This window comes from Martes martes, assembly GCF_963455335.1.
Source record: "Martes martes genome assembly, chromosome: 4".
NCBI lineage: Eukaryota > Metazoa > Chordata > Mammalia > Carnivora > Mustelidae > Martes > Martes martes.
In genome coordinates this window covers 88,101,492-88,122,487 of record NC_137891.1, presented here as the reverse complement: position 1 = coordinate 88,122,487, position 20,996 = coordinate 88,101,492, and the positions used below count along the sequence as shown (strand labels likewise).

The following is a 20,996-nucleotide window of genomic DNA, read 5'->3' as shown; positions in this document are numbered from 1 at the left end:
TAAGGAAATCATGTACGCAGGTGTTGCATGACAGGCAGATGCACCCTGACTGGAAGGAAGTCCTCTGCCATTCGCTTTCAAGCCTGAGGTCTTTGCAGAATTTTGAGGGTTTTGCAACAACCAGTGTGAGCACACGTGTGTCTGCTGGTGCTCAAGGGGCCCCAAAGTTGCAGCTCCACAGTTTTGTTATCTTAGACTTTTTTCATTGTTGCATAGCCTCCAGCTGATGACAAAGACTGAAGGGTGTCATGGCCAAACTTCTGGGTGTCCCACAGAGATGAGCACAAGCAAGTCTCCATTTCAAGGAATAGAGAAGTCATAAATTTGGCCACTGTTGTAGGGGCTGGGATAGAAAATACTAGACCCCATTCAGCAGCTCATGTCTGTGGGGCCAGGTGTCTATAGCTGTCATGGACTGGTCCCGGGCCCAGGATGGTGGTGAGAGACCTGCAGATGAGAGGAGAGACTCCCCTCCCCCACCCCCCAGCAATCCCAGCAAGCTCCCACCCCCCAGCTGGTTTCCATCCCCCAGGAATCCACACATTCTGTTGTGAAAGCTGAGCAGTTTGACAGAATAAGGAGATGGAGCTGATGCCTGTCTCACCTGATAACATGACAATGGCTTTGGTGGGTCCCACGAAAGGACCACAAATCCCAGAGCACTTTTCAGTCTAAGGACCACAGAGTACTACAAACCAGGAAATCCCTGTCCACACATGGGTGAGTGACTCTAGATTTGTCATGAAAAAATTCCCTGACCCCTCTTCTTCTGACACCCCTTGGGCTCCTGGGTAGCTTGGCATTTGTCAACAATCACGTCGGTTATTTGTTTCAGAACCATGGGGCTTCTCATTGTGCTGGGTCCTCTCTGGCATGGAGCCTGGCCCAGCCTTGCAGAAGTTAGAACCCAAAACTTCTCACTCTCAGACCGATGCTCTTTCCATCAAAGTGTGTGACACTAGAATTCAGGGATAATCCCGGCAATCTCCCAGTGACCTCCCTTGGACACCAGTGACCAAGGAGGAACAGATCAGAACAGAATGGAAATGGGTTGAGGGGGTCATAAATGGGGAAACAAGGTCAGCCATTCACCCACTCATCCCCCCACCCCATGCAGGACCGTTTGGGCTGTCCCCCTCTCCATCTCCCACACCCCTCTCAGGTTCCCTCACTGTGCCGCCCTCTTCCCCCTTCAGCCTGGAGCTGCTCTCTCCTCTGTCCTGTCCTTAAGCAAAGCCTTCTCTCAGGAAAAGACTTGATACCCTTCTTTATACTTGAGAGCACATGCTCAGTCATTCTATCATCAGTCTTATCTTCATTATGAATTATCAGTGAAAAATCTTTGTCCCCCAAGGTGAAGAAAACAATTTCAAAGAGTGCTTTTTCTCAGCCCCCTCAGCAGATAGTCTGTCTCTAACACAAAATGAAGAAGAAAAGGAGAGGAAAAGCAGCAGAGGATGAGGTGGAGAAGAAAAAAAGTTCACAGTGGGGGTGGAGGAGAGAGAGGCAGGAAGACCCCTGATTGCTACAAAAACCCATGCTGTGGTTTTCAAAGACCATATATACCAGTTGTGAAGGTGTGAGCAATGACGGAAGTGGGAGACGACCAAAGAACAAGACAGGGGCTGAGAGCTCATTCAAAGTGCCTTCACCAGAGCCCCCGGGCCGAGAGCAAGAAAGAAGAACTTCTGTCCCAAGGTAATGAGGCCCACTGGGGGGACTGGGGTCTGGGAGTGGGAATGGGACTGTTGACAGAACTGCTCAGGTAAGGACAGGCTTCCAGTGAGGTCCTTGAGAACCCCTAATTTTTGCAATGCTCTTTACGCTTAGGACGCTAGAAAGAGAAGTGTTACTGTGCCAGCTGGGGCACCATGTTTGCTCTTCCCCGGTCGGCTTCCAGGGATCCAGGCCCCATTCTGACACTTGCCTCAAATGTGAAAGAACTGTACTGCATGTTCATGGGAGGGAAATCCAGGCAAGCTCCCGAAGTAACAAACCTGACCAAGCACAAATCTCTTACGCTGTTCTAAATCCTACAGGCCGCTTTGTTTTGGTCAGTGTTCATGGGGGATGAATGACAAAGGGTCATTCTTATCAATAAAAAGGACATGGGGGGGCGCCTGGGTGGCTCAGTGGGTTAAAGCCTCTGCCTTCGGCTCAGGTCGTGGTCCCAGGGTCCTGGGATCGAGCCCCGCATACGGCTCTCCGCTCAGCAGGAAGCCTGCTTCTCCCTCTCTCTCTCTGCCTGCCTCTCTGCCTACTTGTAATCTCTGTCTGTCAAATAAATAAATAAATCTTTAAAAAAAAAAAAAAAAAGGACATGGTCACTAGAGGAAAGTTCTCAAGACTTGGATCCACTGTCTTCTGGATCCCTCAAAGCCTGGCCTAGGACAAGCCACGGGGCTCCATGGAGCTTCAGACTGGTCCTGTGAGGCACCCCAAGGGAAGTTTACATCCCAGATGTATGCTCTGGGGGGGAATGCCAACAAAAGAGGCTTCAGGCCAACTGGCATGTTTTGGCAGAATAAACTTGTGAATTCCAGAGTGAAAATAATGATTTGGAAATAGTTTTCCACGGGACGCCAGGGTGGTGCAGTCAATTGACTGTCCGACTCTTGGTTTCAGCTCAGGTTGTGATCTTGGGGTCGTGGGATCGACCCACGTAGGCTCCATGCTCATCGCAGAGTCTGCTTAAGATTCTCGCCCCCCTCCCTCCCCTCCCCTCCCCTCCACTCTCTCTCTCTGTAAAATGAATGGGTAAATCCAAAAAAAGAAAAAGAAGAACAAGTAGTTTTCCTTGGGGCACTTGTTGTGGCTCAGTCTGTTAAGCAACTGACTCTTGACCTCAGCTCAAGTCTTGATCTCAGGGTCATGAATTAAGACCCATATAAAAAAAAAAGAAAGAGGGGCGCCTGGGTGGCTCAATGGATTAAGCCGCTGCCTTCGGCTCAGGTCATGATCTCAGGGTCCTGGGATCGAGCCCCCAAATCAGGCTCTCTGCTCAGCAGGGAGCCTGCTTCCCACCCCACCACCCCGTTGCCTGACTCTCTGCCTACAGGTGATCTCTCTCTGTGTCAAATAAATAAAATCTTAAAAAAAAAAAAAGAAATTAAGAGAGAAGCAGAAGTCTTATTTAAAAAAAAAAAAAGAAAGAAAGAAAGAGAGAAAAGGAGGAAGAAAGAAAGAAAGAAAGAGTTTTCCTCTAAGTTCCAGAGTTATGCACTTTAGTGGAAGACTTTTCATCTAGAAATCAGGAGAGCTGGTTGCCTCGGTTTCCCTAATTGCAAAACAAGGAGCCTGTTCTGTAGGAGTTCTTAACTGAGGGTCCATTCATGAGATTCATAAACCCGAGAGAAACATTATATCTTTATTTCCACCAGTTTCTAGCTGAAAGTTAGCATTTGTTTCAATTATGAATGTAGGCAACCAACCACAATAGAATTTGCCATCAATAGAAATCAGAAACATTTCCAAATCTCATTACAGTTGTTACAGATTTCTCAAAATGTCACAGAGATTCATCACTACTATGAGGTTATGATGATTTGCTGACGCTAGACCTTAGGAAACACACTACACTATCACATGTTCTAATGTTTAGACGACTATTTTGATATAATTTGTTTCCTTTGTTATCCTTTATATTTTGTTTTATTAATTTGTAAATTATTCTGAGAAGGGGACCCACAGGCTTCACCAGACAACCAAAGGTGTCTGTTGTGCATTTATGTTATGGTTGAGAAGCCCAACTCTGTGTGTCAAGGCAGGTCAGGGCCTCAAGCCTGAGAAAGCAGACAAGTGCTCCAAGGGCCTTCTGAGACTTTCAGTTTACTTACTAATCTGTTTCTATTTTAAGGAAGTTGGGTGTGTGGTGGTTGATGAAATCCCATCTCTGGGTCTGAGGCATCTTTTTCAGCTTTTTGGGAGACCTGCAAATGGTGATCTGCAAACAAATGTTTGTGAAGCTGTTTGCTAACCTTCCAGCTCCTCTGAGAGGTTAGATCAGGGCTTTGGTAGCAAAGAGAAGAGCCTCTTCCTTCCAGTCTTTACCCACCAGCAGTGGGTCCACACTCCGCAGAAAATGTCGGGCACAGACCCACGTGTCATTTAATTATCGCAACATTCAGAGGAGGGAGCTTTAAACACAGGAGGAGTGTAAGGCTGAGCAAGGTTGGTAACATGCCCCAGATCACATGAAGCTTGGATCTGAGTCTGGGACTCCAGGTGCCTCCCGCTTTCTAAGGTCAGGGAGAAGGAGGGTGTTTACCTCCAGAGGCACATCCTCAGAGTCCATAGGTCCTGGGCACCCAGCATAGTTCAGGGGCCACGAGGAAGGCTGAAAGGCGACGATGCCAACCTAACCTGGACCCTCATCGTGGCTGACTCCGGGGCTCGCCACGTCTTATGAGGAAGAGTAGACCTGCCTCTAGCCTATGGACCCAGAAAGTCCCCACCTTTCGCTCCCCAACACCTCCTCCCGCTTTGGAGGGGTCTAGTACAGGCTGCGTCCTCAGGACCCACCAGACCGGATCTTGCACCGCCCACACCTCCAGCACTAGCTCAGGTTTCCCCCAGCCAGCCTGCACACCCTACCCCGCGCCATCTCCGGCCTCAACTAGAAGGCAGCGCCCTCTAGTGGTCATAACGCAGAAGCAACGGTGCCTGCTCCACCCGGCCCTGCCTGCATCACACCGGGGTGCTCCCCCTCCAGGCACCAAGGTCACCTACTCCAAGAGCATCTTTTCCCCATGGCCCCCACCTGCCCTGGCCCCCTGAACGGCCCACGCTAAACTTACACGCTCTGCTCCAGCTCGGCCCTAGGCACCACGAAGCGCGGCCACTCCTGCATCAGCGCCTGTGAGCCTGCCCGCCACTCTGCCGCTCTCTTCTTGGAAGCAGTCCCTACCACGCCCCTCCCATCCCGCTGCACCAGTCCCTCAGGAAACACGCCTAGAGAGGGGACGTGACCTTCTCAACATCTCGCAGCTAGCTAATGCACAGCCAGGACTGGAAGCCCAATCTCCCCAACCCGTTTCCTGCCTTACCTCACCATCGGATCCCCAGTCAGCAAACATCTGCCAAGGCCCAACTGCATTCCGGTCTTGCAGCCTTTCCAGACCTCTCATTCAGAATTTCTCTTTTCCTATTCCTTGATATACTTTATGACCTTATTATTGTTATCACAGCCTTCCTTGGATTGCAGCTGTTCCTGAATGGCTAGATAGCTGTGAGGAGAGGGACAAAGAACATGAAAGACCCACATAACTTGGGAGTTAGAATCCTAGCTCCTTCACTTAGAAGCTGTGATTTTTAAGCTCCTCACAACGCCTCTCCAAGCTTCCATGCGCTTACTAAAAGTGACACATTTTTAAATAACTAGAAAAGCCATACTTTATAAGAACTAAACACAATTGTGGATGTGGAGATGTTTGGGACACTATAAATTGCTGCAAATATGAGGAAGCATAAAAATAATCATGGCTCACATTTACTGAGTCTTTACTCTATGCCAGCCACACCTGGCATTAAACCATGTAAGTAGTTTACATGGGTTGCCTCCTTTAACCCAAAGAACAACCCTGGGAAGAGAATATGATCATCATTTTACAGCTCAGTAAGCTGCTTTTCAGAAGGGTTAAGAAACTTGCCAAAGCCAGAGTACAGGTGGGTCCTTCTGACTAGAGGCTGCATAGAACCACTGAGAGAGTCAGCCTCTGTTTTAGCTGTCTCTCTGGGCTCTATGGTGCCTAACACATCATAGTTGTTCAGTGTTTGTCAAATATATCCATTTATTAAGGGCTGAGGATGGTTCCTATCCCAGGAGCCTAAGTATAAGTGTTTCCTTAGATCTAGCACCAGTAAGTTTGGGGACACAAGCCATCTGGTTCCAGAGTCTATGCTTTAAACCACAAACCTAGGCTAAATGAATAACTGCAATTCTTCTTCATCTTCCTTTTTTGAGTTTTTTAATTTAAATTCCATTAATTAACATATATGTATAATCAGTTTCAGAGGTGGTGTTCAGTGTTTCATCAGTCTTATATAACACTCATTACATCACGTGCCCTCCTTAATGTCCAGCACCCAGTTTCCTCATCCCCCTACTCACCTTCCCTCCAGCACCCCTGTTTGTTTCCTATGATTAAGACTCTCTGATGGTTTGTCTTCCTCTCTCATTTCATCTTGTTTTATTTTTCCTTCCCTTCCCCTACGTTTTTTCTGTTTTGTTTCTTGAATTCCACGCATGAGTGAGATCATATGATAGTTGTCTTTCTCTGACAGATTACTTTCGCTTAGCATAATACCCTCCAGTTCCTTCCATGTCCTTGCAAATGGCAAAATCTCATTTCTTTATCTTCCTTTTCAAATCAGATAATACTTTGTGGCTAGACACAAAGCATGTCATTCAATGTTTTGTTTCAAGAGTCAGCAGGACATTCTAGTGGAGACATGGAAGAGCATGAAAGTAAGACAACACACAGGAGAAGGAACGCAAGGTCAAGGCTAGGGCAGGAGCCCTGGGGGCCAGACCACTGGGAGTTTTCATTAGGATTATAACAAACTTAGAGGCACCTGAGTGGCTCAGTTGGTTAAGCATCTGCCTTTGGCTCAGGTCATGATCCCAGGGTTCTGGGATTGAGTCCCACTTACTTTGGGCTCCGGGCCCATCAGGGAGCCTGCTTCTCTCACTGCCCGTCTCCCCTGCTCGTTCCATCTGTCTCTATCTCCATCTCAAGCACGCAAAAATAAATAAAAAACTACTTTTTAAAAAAGTAGTAGTAGGGGTGCCTGGGTGGCTCAGTGGGTTAAAGCCTCTGCCTTCGGCTCAGGTCATGAGCCCAGGGTCCTGGGATCGAGCCCCACATCAGGCTCTGTCCTCCATGGGGAGTCTGCTTCCTCCTCTCTCTCTGTCTGCCTCTCTACCTACTACTCGTGATCTCTGTCAAATAAATAAATAAAATCTTTTTTAAAAATAAAAAAATAAAAAGTAGTAGTACATTCATAAGGTAAAATACATCAAGTGGAAGAGTATTATATGAGGAAAAAAAGCCTCCTTACATTTATGTGCCTCCCAACCCACAGGAACTGCCCTTCCCCCCTAAAGTTCACCTCTTTTAATATTTTCCACTTAACTTTTGGATTCAAAGAACAGAATGGTGGTTGTCAGAGAAGAGGAGCCTGAGGGGTGGGTGAAATGGGTGAAGAGGGTCTAGAGGTACAGACCTCCAGCTGTGAAATGAACAGGTCATGGGGATATGGTGTGCAGCATGGGGACTACAGTGAATGGTATTGTGGTGCACAATCGAAGGTGGCCAGCAAAGGGAATCTTGAAAGTTCTCATCAAAAGAAAAACATTTTTTGGTAAATTTTTATGGTGATGGACAGTGACTGGACTTCCTGTGGTGATCATTTCACAGTGTATAACTATTGTCAAATCATTACTTGTAACTCATATCATGTGTGTCAATTATACCTCTATAAAAAGATTAGAAATAATCAAAATCTTCACTGGTAGGAATCTATGAGAATAAATTCACATAATTATGAACACTGTGCAACTTTTTTTTTTAAGATTTTATTTATTTATTTGTCAGAGAGAGAGAGACAGAGAGCACAAGCAGGCAGAATGGCAGGCAGAGGCAGAGAGAGAAGCAGGCTCCCCACTGAGCAAGGTCCCAGGACCTTGGGATCATGACCCGAGCCAAAGGCAGTGGCTCAACTGACTGAGCCACCCAGGCATCCCTGTGCAACAATTTTTAAGGAGGGAAAGCTGATTATGTACTGATAAGGAATGTCTCCACAGGACACAATAGTAAGTGAAAAAAGCAAAATGTAGAACAGAGTGTACAGTACGCTATCATTCATTGTTGTTATTGATTTTTTTAATAAAAGGAAAGATATGGAACCTCTTAAATATGCATAGAATATCTCTAGAAGTATCCACAATAAGGCAACATCAATTGACTCTGGGAAAGGGCAATAGATCACTGGGGGTGGGAGCAGGAAGGAAACTTTTAACTACACAGCCCTACCCTTTGAACCCTGTGAATGTAATTATCTATCCAAAAAGTTATAAACTATTAAAGTGTTTAAATATATTTTTTAAACATTTATATACAGAGAGGGGATTTAAAAAAATAAGAACATTTATTTTATATGCATAGCCCTGCAATTTGTCTTTCTTGACATAATGGTATATTATTGATCCCCCCACAAGCTCATATTTAGAGAACTCATTCTTTTTAATAATATATAATTTTCTACTGTATGAATGATTTAAAATTATTCAAGGATTTCCAACTGATGAAAACCCAGGTTTTATCTTGCTTTTGCTTTGGGTTCAGTTTGGGTTTTTTGAGATGAGAACAATTTTTCTTAGCTAGGATTAGAAGATATAAACATTAAAAAAAGAAGATATAAACATAAAAGGCAAAACAATAAAATATTGGAAAAAAGTATAACTCCACCCTGAGGGAAACTTTCTTAAACAATACAGAGAACTACAGATCACTTAAAAGAAAAGATAGATAGATGCACTGTATTTAACTACATGCAAATGTGAATTTTCCTGATGGAAAGAAACATTTTTTCAAGAGACAATGAATTAGGAGAAAATATTTGTTAAAAAAAAAAAGTCAGGGTAATATCTCTAATATAGAGAAAAGCTGATTTTTTAAAAAGTTGATTTGGGGAAAAAAAAAACAAAGGATATGAACAGGCAATTCATAGAAGAGGAAATACTAATGACGAATAAATGTATGAAGAGATCCTCACCCTCACTAGTCATGGAAATGCAAAATAAATCAACAGTGGGATCTAATTTTTCATTCATCAAAATTGGCAAAAATGTAAAATATTCAGTGCTAACAAGCGCATTCTTGCTGAATATCTGAATCTCAACCATATTTCTGGGAAGCAATGTGATAATATGTAGTAGAAAAAAAATTGTGTTCCTAGTCTTTGACCCAGTAATGCAACTTAATTTAGAAAAAAATATTCTGAAAATAGAGCCTTTAGTGTCTCTGTCTCTTCCCTCTTTTCTCCTCTCTTCTCTCCAGTGAACCTCACTTGATTAACTGTCTCGCTTCCCAGCCATCTGGACTCTCATGCCCAAGCCTTCCACCACCAGACTCTAGCCAACTTAAGCTAGTGTCTGGAACATGGAGATGGTCTTGGAGCCCTGGGAGGAGTCCTCATGTGCTTTCAGGAAAGTAAGGCAAGGACATCATTGGAGCCAACATTTATTTCCTTTTCAGGAAAGTGAGGCAAGGACATCATTGGAGCCAACATTTGCTTCAAGTTCCTGTGGCTGCTGACACTGTGCAGGACACTGATGGCACCTGGCAGAGGATGCTTGGCCCTGGCCATTCTGCTGGCAATCGTGGACACCCAGCTTGGTGGTGAGGACAGCCCCTCCTCAGATCCCCAGAGCAGAGATAGCCATCAGGGAAAATCCTGGACTCAGGAGGAGGGATGGATCCCAAGGTTTTTTTCTCTGGTAGGGAAGAAAAGGACCCATTCCCTCTTGACACTAATGGAAGGGTGAAAAATATAGTTTTTCTTTTTCTGTTAAAACGAATACTATTGCCCTCCCCATCAGACATTCTGCCTCTACTATGTGTTGCCAAGAGCCTGGTAATCTGGCCCTCAATCTAAGATACTTTCAGGATCTTATACATTATGAAATCCAGGTTTGAGATCCAGATACTACAATGTGTGTCAACTTGGGGTGCCTGGGTGGCTCAGTTGGTTAAGCATCCACCTCTTAATTCAGTGCAGGTCATGATCTCAGGGTCATGAGATCAAGCCCTGCTTTGGGCTCTGTGCTGGACGTGGATCCTGCTTAGGATTCTCTCTCCCCCTCTCCCTCTGCCTCTCCTCTCTCTGAAATATATATGTCAGCATTAGCAACCCACTAAACCACTGTGTAGCTCAGTTTATAAAATGGGAACATCAGTATGTGGTTCTAGGGCTATACTGAGGATTAGATGTATATAAATGCACTTTAATAAAGGTCCTATACAAGTTCCATTTGGAGTAGAAATAAAATCTAAACCATTTCTGAATTAACAAATAACTGGGATAACAGGTCTCCCTCAGATACAGGTATAGCCCATAAACGACTCTTCTAAGAGGTGGTATTTAATGTAGGCTGGGCAGCCGCCTCCTCTGCCTCAACATTTTTCTGGGTGAGTACACTTAGTCTATGTGAGTGAACTTCCCCTAGCTAACACTTCTCCCTTCCCATTCCAGGGGGCATGCAGATCCAAAGCTCATTTCACCAGGAAGGAAAACAACTAAGCTTGATCTGTACTTTGCAGTATAAGAAAGAAGAGGCTGAGGGGGTTATAGTGTTTTTGTGCAAGAACAGATCTTCTGACTGTTTCCCCGAGACCAGCTTGCAGCAACTGAGACTTAAACGGAATCCTGGGAGAGACGGTGTCAGTGAAATACCATCTCATTTGGTGTTCACCATAAACCAAATCACACCATCGGACAGCGGGACCTACCAGTGTTGTGCCACAAGCCGGAAGCCAGACATCCGCCTTCAGGATCACTTTTTCTCTATTTTAGTCACAGGTGAGCTCTGACCAGATGAGATAATAAGCCACCAGATGAGATAATAAGCAGGGTCGGCAGCTGGAGACAGAAATAGTTACTTCAGGTCCTGGACAGGCGGTCTCCTTGGGGCAAGAGTCCTTCTCATGACTCAGTCATTTCCCACCAGTCCCACTGTAGTGGCAAATGCTCACAGCATGAATACAAAAGTGATCTCATTTTGTCTTTTATTTTAAAAATCTTATTGACATAAATAATTTCATATTTATTGACACTGAGACTGGGTTACATGGAGGTAAAGCAATTTGTTCAATTTGTCTTGCTGACCAGTGCCAGTAAAGCAGATAGAGGTCTGAAATTTAGGCTTTCTTGATTCTAATTCAGAGATCTCTCAGAAATGTGGTCCTAGTTCTAAATACAGACACTGAGCCTTCACGCTGTGACAGAGATGGATTTGAGATAAAATGGATGGTTGTCTTAATAAACATTTAGTTGTAAAGAAACAGAAATCTGCTCAAGCTGCCATGGGTTAAAAGGAACAAATAATAAAGCAGGAGTAAAGGAATAAAGCCCTCATGAGATCCGGGTTCTGAAATCAGAAACCAGAAAGCCAACAGAACCTAACCAGTGACAGTCTCAATCTCTCTGGGGCAGCAAGGTCTCTCATCTCTGCATATTTCCTTTATTTTGTGCATACTCCTCTACTCTGTTACTACTTAGACAAAACCTAAATACGGTCACCTCCAGACTCAGCTTTTTATGTGACTTCATCATATGGCCAGCAGAGAGTGACTCTTGTTTCTACATTCTCAAAGGAACAAGCCTTCAAAACTAAGGATTATGTTCTAACTGGAATTCTATACCCAACCAAATTGCCAGTCAAATGTGAGGAAAGAATAAAGACAGGCAATGACTCAAAAAAAAAAAAAAAAAAAAAAAAGATTGCCTCCCATGTGATCTTAAGAAGCCACTAGAGGTTTACTTCAGAAAAACAGGAAGTAAACAGGTAGAGTGGATAAAATGGGATCCAGGAAAGTAAGGACTCTAATAGGGGAAAGGAGATAAGAAAATTCTAAAATGAAAAATGGCCAAAACAATTAGTCCAAAAGGAAAAAGAGAAAGAGGACTTTGGAAGATCTTGAGGAGGTGAAAACAGAATTGATAGATCATCTTTCTGAAGGCCTGTGACAGATTGGATAAAGGATTAAAGATATCTATATGGGAAATTTTGCCTGGTTAAAAAAAATATATAAGGTAATCACCATCTCCAGGGAAAACACTAAATTTTACAAAAGGAAACCTAATCACGGCACACAACTTTGTTCTGTAATAATGTAACATTTACAGAATCCAAATTACATAAACATTCATTTAACTACAATGTGTAATATAATGATTTATGAAAGATGCAGAGAAGGGAAGTGGGTAGCAGCTTAAGAGAAACATATCCTCATCTTCTTTAACAGAAAATCAATAGATAATGCCCAAGTTTATCATCAAGAAGTGGTAACATAAGCATACTATTTAGGAATACAGTGAAACATCTCAGAGCTGACAGTGGTTGTCTTGGGGGAATAGGCCTAGGAGGAAAAAAGGACACTGCTATTATTCTTTATGAACTTTCGAATACTATATTTTAAGAAAAATAGAAAACAAATAAAAAACAAAATTACACCCCCTTCCAAATAAAAACCTAGCCCTGAGTCTTTTAACAAATATTTTAATCATTTCCTATGGTTAGCAGCTAATCCACATTTTCTACGTTGTTCTAGATTGATTTATATTTTCTTCCTTGCTTCCTGGTGTCTTCCCCTCTGACCTCACTACAGCATCCAGCACTTCCCATTCTCTCCCTTAACAAACGCCCATCTCTATTGGCTTCTACAACTCTACTTCCCTGGTTTTCCCGCCTTTCTGGGGGTTCTTTCGCTCCTTCTCTGCCTCCATTTCCCCCTCCCACCTCTCAAACATGAGCATTCATTTGCCAAGACTCACTCCTCACCTCTCTGATCTTTCCCCTACTGTTTCTCCCAAGTTCTCATTCACCCTCATGACTTTAACCTGCTCCTTCTTGCAAAATGATCCACAAATCAACTCCTCCAGCTCTAATCTCTTCCTAAGTTTCAATTTAACATTTTCACTGACAACTGGATTCCTAGCTTCTAACTGCCCTGCCATCTCCTCAGACTCAAACCTATCCTGAGACCCTAGTTCTGACCATGATTTATGGTCAAAATCTTGGTGCCTTTTTTTCTCTTCTCCATACAGTCGGTTACTAAGTACAACTAGTTCTTCCCCAGTTTTATTCTGTTCTTTCCAAAGGGGCCTTCCAAGTCTTCATTGTCTCACTTAAAATATTCCAACCGTTGGGGCGCCTGGGTGGCTCCGTGGGTTAAAGCCTCTGCCTTTGGCTCAGGTCATGAACCCAGGGTCCTAGAATTGAGCCCTGCATCAGGCTCTCTACTCAGCAGGGAGCCTGCTTCCCTTCATCTCTCTCTCTGCCTGTCTCTCTGCCTACTTGTGATCTCTGTCTGTCAAATAAACAAAATCTTAAAAAAAAAAAAAATCCAATAGTCTTCTGACAAGCTCCTTGGGATCTGACCATGTCTTACTCAACCTTGTATCTCCTCCCACACCTACCTCAGGGCCTGGCACTAAGCTATTAACCTAATAAATGATCCATCAACTCTAAATAATATCTCTGCCTCCAAACCAAACAGCCACCCAAGCTCTTTCTAAAATGCTAATTTGTACATGCCACACCACCAGTTTTAACGGCTTTTAACTTTCTATGGGGCAAAGTCTAAATTATTTTTGCCTCACTCCAGAGGCTTTTTAAAATTTCATTCTATTTATGTGAATACTCTCTTCCCATTTACCTCACGAGGGGAAACTCTTCTGTCATTCTTCTCACGCTTTTCATATTGATTGTGCATCCCACAGACACAGTGCTGAGCTTGGAGAGTAGAATGGGGGGAGCAACAAGGCCCTTACTCCTTATAAACTAATCTATATATAGTCTATAATCTGATCACATTCTTTTATTTTTTATTTATTTATTTATTTTTAAAGATTTTATTTATTTACTCGACAGAGATCACAAGTAGGCAGAGAAGCAGGCAGAGAGAGAGAGGAGGAAGCAGGCTCCCCACCGAGCAGAGAGCCCGACGCGGGACCCGATCCCAAGACCCTGGGATCATGACCTGAGCCGAAGGCAGAGGCCTTAACCCACTGAGCCACCCAGGCGCCCCTGATCACATTCTTTTAATACGTCCTAAGCTTTTCTACTGGTGATGGCGCTCTGTAAGATTAACTGCCTTTCTCAGCCTCTCAGTACTCTGAGACTCTAATTCTTAAGTATTAGAGTCAGCACATGCACCAAATGCAGAGATAATAAACGTCCTCTTGGAAGGTAAAACTAACAAAGCTGGACACGTAACATATAATATCGGTAAATAACGTCTACTGTTCACTGTGTGCTTACCGTGTGCCAGGCATTGTGCTGAATGATGTGTTGATTATTTCATTTAATCTTCATTGCCTGTTTGAAGTTGCAGCTATTGTTGTCTTGTGAAAAGTCAGGCTCAAAGGTAATTGAGGGTAATTTTATTCAGCTAGTAAATGGTGAATAAAAATCCAGATCTATTCCAAAGCCCAGATTTTAACTTAGGCCAAACTGCTTGACACACTCCGGAAGACGGTTTTTACGTGAGGGGGCACCCAAGTCCAAGGTACCTAAGCTATTTTAGCTAACAAGACTTGAAAGTTTCTTCAAGGTAGGCTTGTTTGCATCCCCAGTGTGACACATTCTGCATCTATTTTTTGCTGTTTAAGTACCTCATCATCATTACCCAGAAATGTTTTTAAAATACTTATTTGGGCAATAAATTGTGCTGAGCGTTATCCTTGGAGATCAAAAAAGATGTTCTGAGATGACGCAAAAGGAGGTATTAATGATTTCTGAAACCCTCTGCTGATCAATTAATTTTCTTTTGAACTAGAGACAGGGAACTATACAGTGAAAGGACTGAAACGAACAGGACACCCAAAGTTCAGCCACAGCAAAGGCATTCTCAGTTCAGGCTTCCTGCAAGAAAACGCCTGGGTGATGCTGGTCACTAGCCTGGTGACCTTGGCCCTTCAAGGTATGTTCGGAAGAGTCTTCAGCAGCCCAGGAAATGAGGGTGCTACACCTTTGATATCTTGCTTATCCTCCAGGAGGAGATGGGTAGAAAGGAAGCCTAGAGTGGGAGAGTGAAGGGAGGCCCCTGCTGTCCACAGGAAAACATCAAACCAACATGAGGGCAAAATTGGGCCAAAGGGACTCAAGACTATACTAACCAGACGAAGATGGATGAAACACATTTTCCATGGGTAGATCAGACCTGTTAGGAAAGCTTGTGGAAGAGGCAAAGAAATAAATACAGCTGCCTCTACTCAAGGGACAAACAGAGGGCTACAAGTTAAGGCAACAGATGTTTGCCTATTACGTGAAGATGAACAAGGCAAGAGTCAGACTGGGTCTGGAGGTGGGTTTTTAAAATGCAACTCCTTGGGGCGCCTGGGTGGCTCAGTGGGTTAAAGCCTCTGCCTTCGGCTCAGGTCATGATCCCAGGGTCCTGGGATCGAGCCCCGCATCGGGCTCTCCGCTCCGCGGGGAGCCTGCTTCCTCCTCTCTCTCTCTGCCTGCCTCTCTGCCTACTTGTGATCTCTCTCTCTCTCTCTCTCTGTCAAATAAAATAAAATCTTTAAAAAAAAAAAATAAATAAATAAATAAAATGCAACTCCTTGGCAAAGGGTGATGGGCAGATTGGGTATAAACACTTGCAGGTGAGTCCTCTGAGCATCACATCAATATAGATCCCGGTTTTCCCTATTGGATAAGAGATTGGAACTCAGTGATTTGCCATTACAATTATCAGTAACTGATGGAGCTCTTTGCCCGTCCTTGGCATTTTTAAAAAATATTTTTTTTATTTATTTATTTGTTTGTCAGAGAGAGCGGGCAAGCAAGGGAGCGCACAAGCAGGCAGAGTGGCAGGCAGAGGCAAAGAGAGAAGCAGGCTCGCTGCCGAGCAGGGACTCCATCCCAGGACCCTGGGATCATGACCTGAGCCGAAGGAAGCATTTTTTTTTTTTTTTTTTTTTAGTATTTTATTAATTTGAGAGAAAGCACAGCAGAAGAGGAAGAAGCAGACTCCTCACTGAGCTGAGAGCCCCACGTGGGGCTTGATCCCAGATCATGACCTAGGACAAAGGCAGACACTTAACTGACTGAGCCACCCAGGCACCCCACCTGTCCTTGGCATTCTTAATTCCATGCATTTTTTTAAGCTTTCCTCTTATTAATAACTACCACTGTTTGCATGTCACCAGAATGTAAGCTCTATAAATGCAGGGGCCTTGTCACATTTACCCCAGCAAAAAGACAGTACCAGGCATAGTAAGCTCTTAATAAATTTGTTTAAACAATTTGTGTGATAGATTGGGTTTTACATATGGTGATTCTTGGCCCATATAACCCTTCCAGGCAAACATTCCCTGATTTCTCATCAGTAAACAGGCACAAAGAGCTTAATATTGCTCTAGTTCACAGGAATTAACAGAGAGGAACTTCTCACTCCAAAACCATGTGCTCTCAGGATTTATCTACTATATGCTAAGTATTTTCTCTCTCCTTCGCCACCCTCCCCACTCTGAGATTGCCTCCTCCCATTTCCGGAAATAGGATCACCTAACACTCCCATAGTCCAGACTTTTTTTTTTTTAAGGTTTCTTTGTAGTTTTGTATTATTTTTTAAAAAGATTTTATTTATTTGACAGAGTACAAGCAGGGGAAACGCAGGAAGAAGGCTCCCGCTGAGCAGAGAACCCAATATGGGCCTCAATCCCAGGACCCTTGGGACCATGACATGAGCTCAAGGCAGATGCTTAACCAACTGAGTGGCATAGGTATCCCATTATTCCGGCCTCTTAATTGGAAACTATTACAAGAAAACAGACCTATCTGTGTTACTTGGCAAGGACCTGCAAAATGTAAGCCTATGACAGTTGTCAGGAGGAAATTGATGAATATCTAGCAGTCGGACCCTTTAGACCTAATTCTTTATTGAATCTAAATTCCCTCAGATAGTTAGCTACTCTGTTAGTAAAATAAATTGTATTTCTTCATACAGAAACAACTACTCTGAGAAGGAAATTGAGTTTAACCATGCAACCCATGACTACTTATTATCTTTGGCTCCCAAGTTATGCTAGAGCAAAAACTCTTTCCAGTCAGGTGAAGAGAATGAACTTTTGGTAGTTGATGCCTTTTATCCCTCCCCCTCCTCCCAACTCAAGGTTTAGCAGAACTATGAAAAGGTTAATGTTCAGTAGAATAAAAGAACACACATTTTGTCAGGCCCAGAGAGATCACGTAGATCAAGTTAGGATGCTTACATGTTATCAAAAGGATGAAGGGACGCCTGGGTGGCTCAGTAGGTTAAGCACCTGCCTTCAACTCAGGTCCTGATCTCAGGGTCCTGGGATAGAGACCCACATCAGGCGCTCTGCTCAGTGGGGAGTTTGCTTCTCCCTCTCCCTCTGTGCTCTCCTTCTCTCTCTCAAGTAAACAAATAAAATCTTTAAAAGAGAGAGAGAGAGAAAGTGAGAGAGAGAGAAAGAAAAAGAAAGGAAGGAAGGAAGGGGAAGGAAGGAAGTTAGTTTCCTGCATCTCTGGGCCTCCCTCAGCTCGTAAAACCACCTTCAGTCAGTATCCCTGTCCTATCACTGTGCCAGCCTTCACATGGAAAACCAATGGAACTTTTGGGGAGGCATCTCTTTCTTCTTTGATTGCCCTACCTTCCTGCAAGGAGAAATCGAAGGTTGGCTTCCTCCCCACCTCGACCAGACCAGTCAGATTTGCTAGAGGTCACATCTGCACTTTAGCAATAAGAGACAACTGATTATAGGGAAGGGTTATAACCCCTTCCTTCTTTCCTTTCCGTTTCCATTTCCTCTCTAGTCACTAGGGCCAATCAAACAATGAACTACATAAGCTATCTAAGTTGTGTGGCAGTAACATAACCTTCCTTTTTCTTTCTACAGCTTTGTAAGCCTTGTGCCAGAAACTTAAAAAAAAAAAGTTACAGCAAGATAAACCTGACTCTTCAGCTTGCTACCTTTCACATTACAAAATACACAGAGAAGAAACTGCACAGGGGAGGAAATGCTAAATATGCCAAGAATCTGGGGGAATGCAAGGTGGGACAAATGAATGCATTCCTTGACCTCCCCTCCTCATCGCCACAGGAAACCTGCCTTTCTTTCCCCCTCTGTCACCACTTAAAAAAGAAAAAAGAACAAACAAACAAAAAAAAAAGAACAGCTTTCACAAAAGTGGCTGGTGGACAGTTCTCACACAAATACTGGGTAAGTATGACGTATGTGTGTTTTTGTACCGAAGAAAAAGTCTTCCTCCCCCTTCTCTAACACGGTAAATAAAGAAGGCAGCCAAACAAAATGAGAACACAAATTTTTTTTGGAAGAAATTTTTATTTAACACTAAAAAGAAGAGAGAAGAAACAAGCAAAGATATGTAGGATAGGAAAAGAGCCAGAGCCCAGTGACTGACTTGGCATGAAAATGAAGAAATGGAGAGACCCCGGCATTCAACAGCACCCCTCCAGCACAAGGAAGTTTCGTGCGCCCAGGTGCACCACAAAGCATAACCTCCCAGCTTCAACCAAGTACTTGTCAGCCTCTTTGGTCCTATCTCTTTCCTTTTAAATAAATGCCCAGAGCAGTATTTGCAGCCTTTTCTTCTCTCCTAAATTCACAAATCCTCTTGTCTTTCTCTTTAGACAGATGACTTTGTCATAGTCAAGTGGGGGTATGGGGAAGGGGAGGAGGACAACATCGATGGGAGACTCTAAAAACACAGACAATTTCACTGGAGCTAAATAGCAAACCATCAAAAGGAAACAGACACCTTACCTGTGATCCTTGGCCAGGATCTGCCAAATGTGGGAGTGAAGTTTTATGGGAAGAGAGAGAGAAAAGGCTGAAAAAGATGGCTTAGACCCTTATTAGTGATGGCGTCGACCCTCAAACTAAGGACTCTGGATTTTGTGCCTTATGGAGGGTAAAAAAGACTAGGCATGTAGTCAAAACACCTGGATTCAAATTCTGGCTCTTCAGTGTACCAGCTCTGTGTCCTTGGGCAAATGGAAGATTTGAGATGCTGTTTCTGTCTACTTTTCTCTAAATGGGATCTTGTCTACCCTATCTTCTGTTTCCATAGGATTGCTCTGAGGATCAAATCTGAGATTCTAGATTTTAAACCCACAGCCACTTGAATTCTGACTCCAAAATCTCCAAAGCTTTCTCCATTAAATTATGTTCACTTTAATCTTTCTCTGTTTTATGTAGCTTTTGTTTCTAACTAAATTTAAGCTGCATGTGAGTGGAGATGTTGTCTTTTGCTTTTTACTATTAAAAGAATCTTCTGAAATTTCTCAACATTACATAATCACTGGATGTCTCACAAAGAAGCCACATCCTACTATAGAAAACGTTGTATCCATTGTGCTATACTAATTATAGTTCACACATAAAAATCTGCAAAAGGATACATGACCGCTGTCCAAGCTTGTTAAGACCTTCAAGAGCATTTGACTATTAGCTCTGATGTGAACTAAGCAGAATAAACAAAGCAATAGCAAGTTAGAAGTCCCATTTCTTGTATTCTGCTTATCTCAAGACTTGGTTAAACATAAATGTGAAATACTTATATCCAAATTATTGATACCATTGATTTCAAATAAGCCTACAAATTTTCCATGCATGAATAGGTAGCTTTCTGAATACACATCTTAACCTCAATCCATATGAGTGATTCACAACCCATGCATGGAATCTGTACTTCTGTGAGGCCATGAAGCTATTATAAGGAATCTGTATTAGCACTATATTTCATCTGAATAAATAATATATCTTACAAATATTTATATACTATATTTCAACCGGATGTAGATTATGGTGTTACTAATAAAGACAAATTGATTTAAAAGCATTACTGATGGGCACCTGGCTGACTCAGTTGGAAAAACATATGACTCTTGATCTCGGGGTCCTGAGTTTGAGGCGCCACATGGGGTGTAGAGATTCTTGAGGGAAAAAAACACTTAATTTAAAAAAGCATCACTGGAAGCAAATCACAGCAGCTTTTTGTTATGTATTTTTTTCATCAAAAGATACCCTTTTAATGAAAAAAATATAGCTATCTTCATGTTGTGAAGAGTCTAATAATTACTGGACCTTAAAAAAACAGCACACCTTATTAGAGAAGGTAAAGAAGCACAAGCTTATATCCCATGAGTCACAGATATCCCACTGAAAGAGGAAAGGCAACAAACACAGACTCCACTTCCGTGGACACCAACTAAGAGCAATTTGTCAAAACTTTACAAAGTTTATATGTATATAATCTTAGAGCTGAATGTCTGTAATTCCACTTATCTGGCAGGGAAGATCAAAACCTTATGTCCTTTGGTTAAGACAAGGGTTCTACTTGGATCCTAGAAAATATCTCCAGTTGTACACATTGTATTCTACACATTTTACTTTAAACCTTGGAGCAGCCCTGTGGTTCCCAGCCTGAGTGCTAAGGCACTGATATTCCAGTTAGCTATATGATTCCCCCCACACAATGGCCACTTGTGATACATACTCTCAACTTCCTGCCTCAGAACTTATGTGAGACTCATTCTGGAAACTCTTAATAAGAGTCTGATCTCCAGGGGCGCCTGGGTGGCTTAGCTGGTTAAGCATCTTAGGTCATAATCCCAAGGTCCTGGGATGGAGCCCCACATCGGCCTCCCTGCTGAGTGGGGTGTCTGCTTCTCCCTCTCCCTCTGCCTCTGACAACTGTTTGTGCTCTCTTCCTCTCTCTCTCTCTCTCTTTCTCAAATAAATAAATAAATAAAACCTTGTGGGGGGGGAAAGGTCTACTCTCCAAACTCCCAAATCCCTGTTGGTTTATTCTGATGAAAAGCATTCTCATCTTCCCATCTCTCTACCTCAGAAACCAAAGAGGGCTTTGCTACATGCTACTATTTATTCATCCTGCTCCTCCCCCTAAAATCGTCTTCCTTCACAGATGTCACCGGCTTGCCTAGATCAGCTCTAACAACCAAGTCTGAAGAGCCATTCCCTTTCAAAACCCCAAAGGCCCGTTTGGTTGTTGTTTGAAACAGACACATACTATGGTTCCCTCCTGACTAGTTTTTGTTAAGACTGATATAATTTGTATTCCTTGAGGAAAGAGCAAGTCGATATCAGATTGAAAGAAACTGGAGCATGCAGAAGGTCAAGAGAAAAGTCAATTTGGTAACAATAATTTCTTAAAAAGAAAAGAAAAGAAAAAAATTAAAAAGCAATACATAATCGTATTT

The 20,996-nt window shown here is 43.1% G+C and overlaps 1 protein-coding gene across 3 annotated transcripts; it reads left to right on the top strand.

Moving 5' to 3' along the window:
- Positions 1–1,558: 1,558 nt before the first annotated feature.
- CD160 (CD160 molecule) lies at positions 1,559–18,950 on the top strand. 3 transcript variants are annotated; one of them, XM_080802362.1, is made up of 6 exons: positions 1,559–1,698; positions 9,258–9,401; positions 10,255–10,581; positions 14,562–14,705; positions 16,384–16,512; positions 17,650–18,348. In XM_080802362.1, exons 2-6 carry the CDS (start codon positions 9,335–9,337, stop codon positions 17,655–17,657), a joined length of 675 nt encoding a protein of 224 aa, XP_080658488.1. In that variant the 5' UTR covers positions 1,559–1,698; positions 9,258–9,334; the 3' UTR covers positions 17,658–18,348. The 3 variants fall into 3 exon arrangements, with proteins under 3 accessions (XP_080658488.1, XP_080658487.1, XP_080658489.1); XM_080802361.1 differs by having other exon boundaries at positions 16,384–16,596; positions 17,650–17,888; XM_080802363.1 differs by lacking the exon at positions 16,384–16,512 and having other exon boundaries at positions 17,650–18,950.
- Positions 18,951–20,996: the final 2,046 nt, after the last annotated feature.

Bases quoted from the DNA above. Each gene is read 5' to 3' on its own strand.
- CD160 (XM_080802361.1), top strand. From the start codon at position 9,335: ATGGCACCTGGCAGAGGATGCTTGGCCCTGGCCATTCTGCTGGCAATC. The intron at 10,582-14,561 runs GTGAGCTCTGAC...CTTTTGAACTAG, and splicing joins TTTCTCTATTTTAGTCACAG to AGACAGGGAACTATACAGTG. The intron at 14,706-16,383 runs GTATGTTCGGAA...TTTATTTGACAG, and splicing joins GGTGACCTTGGCCCTTCAAG to AGTACAAGCAGGGGAAACGC.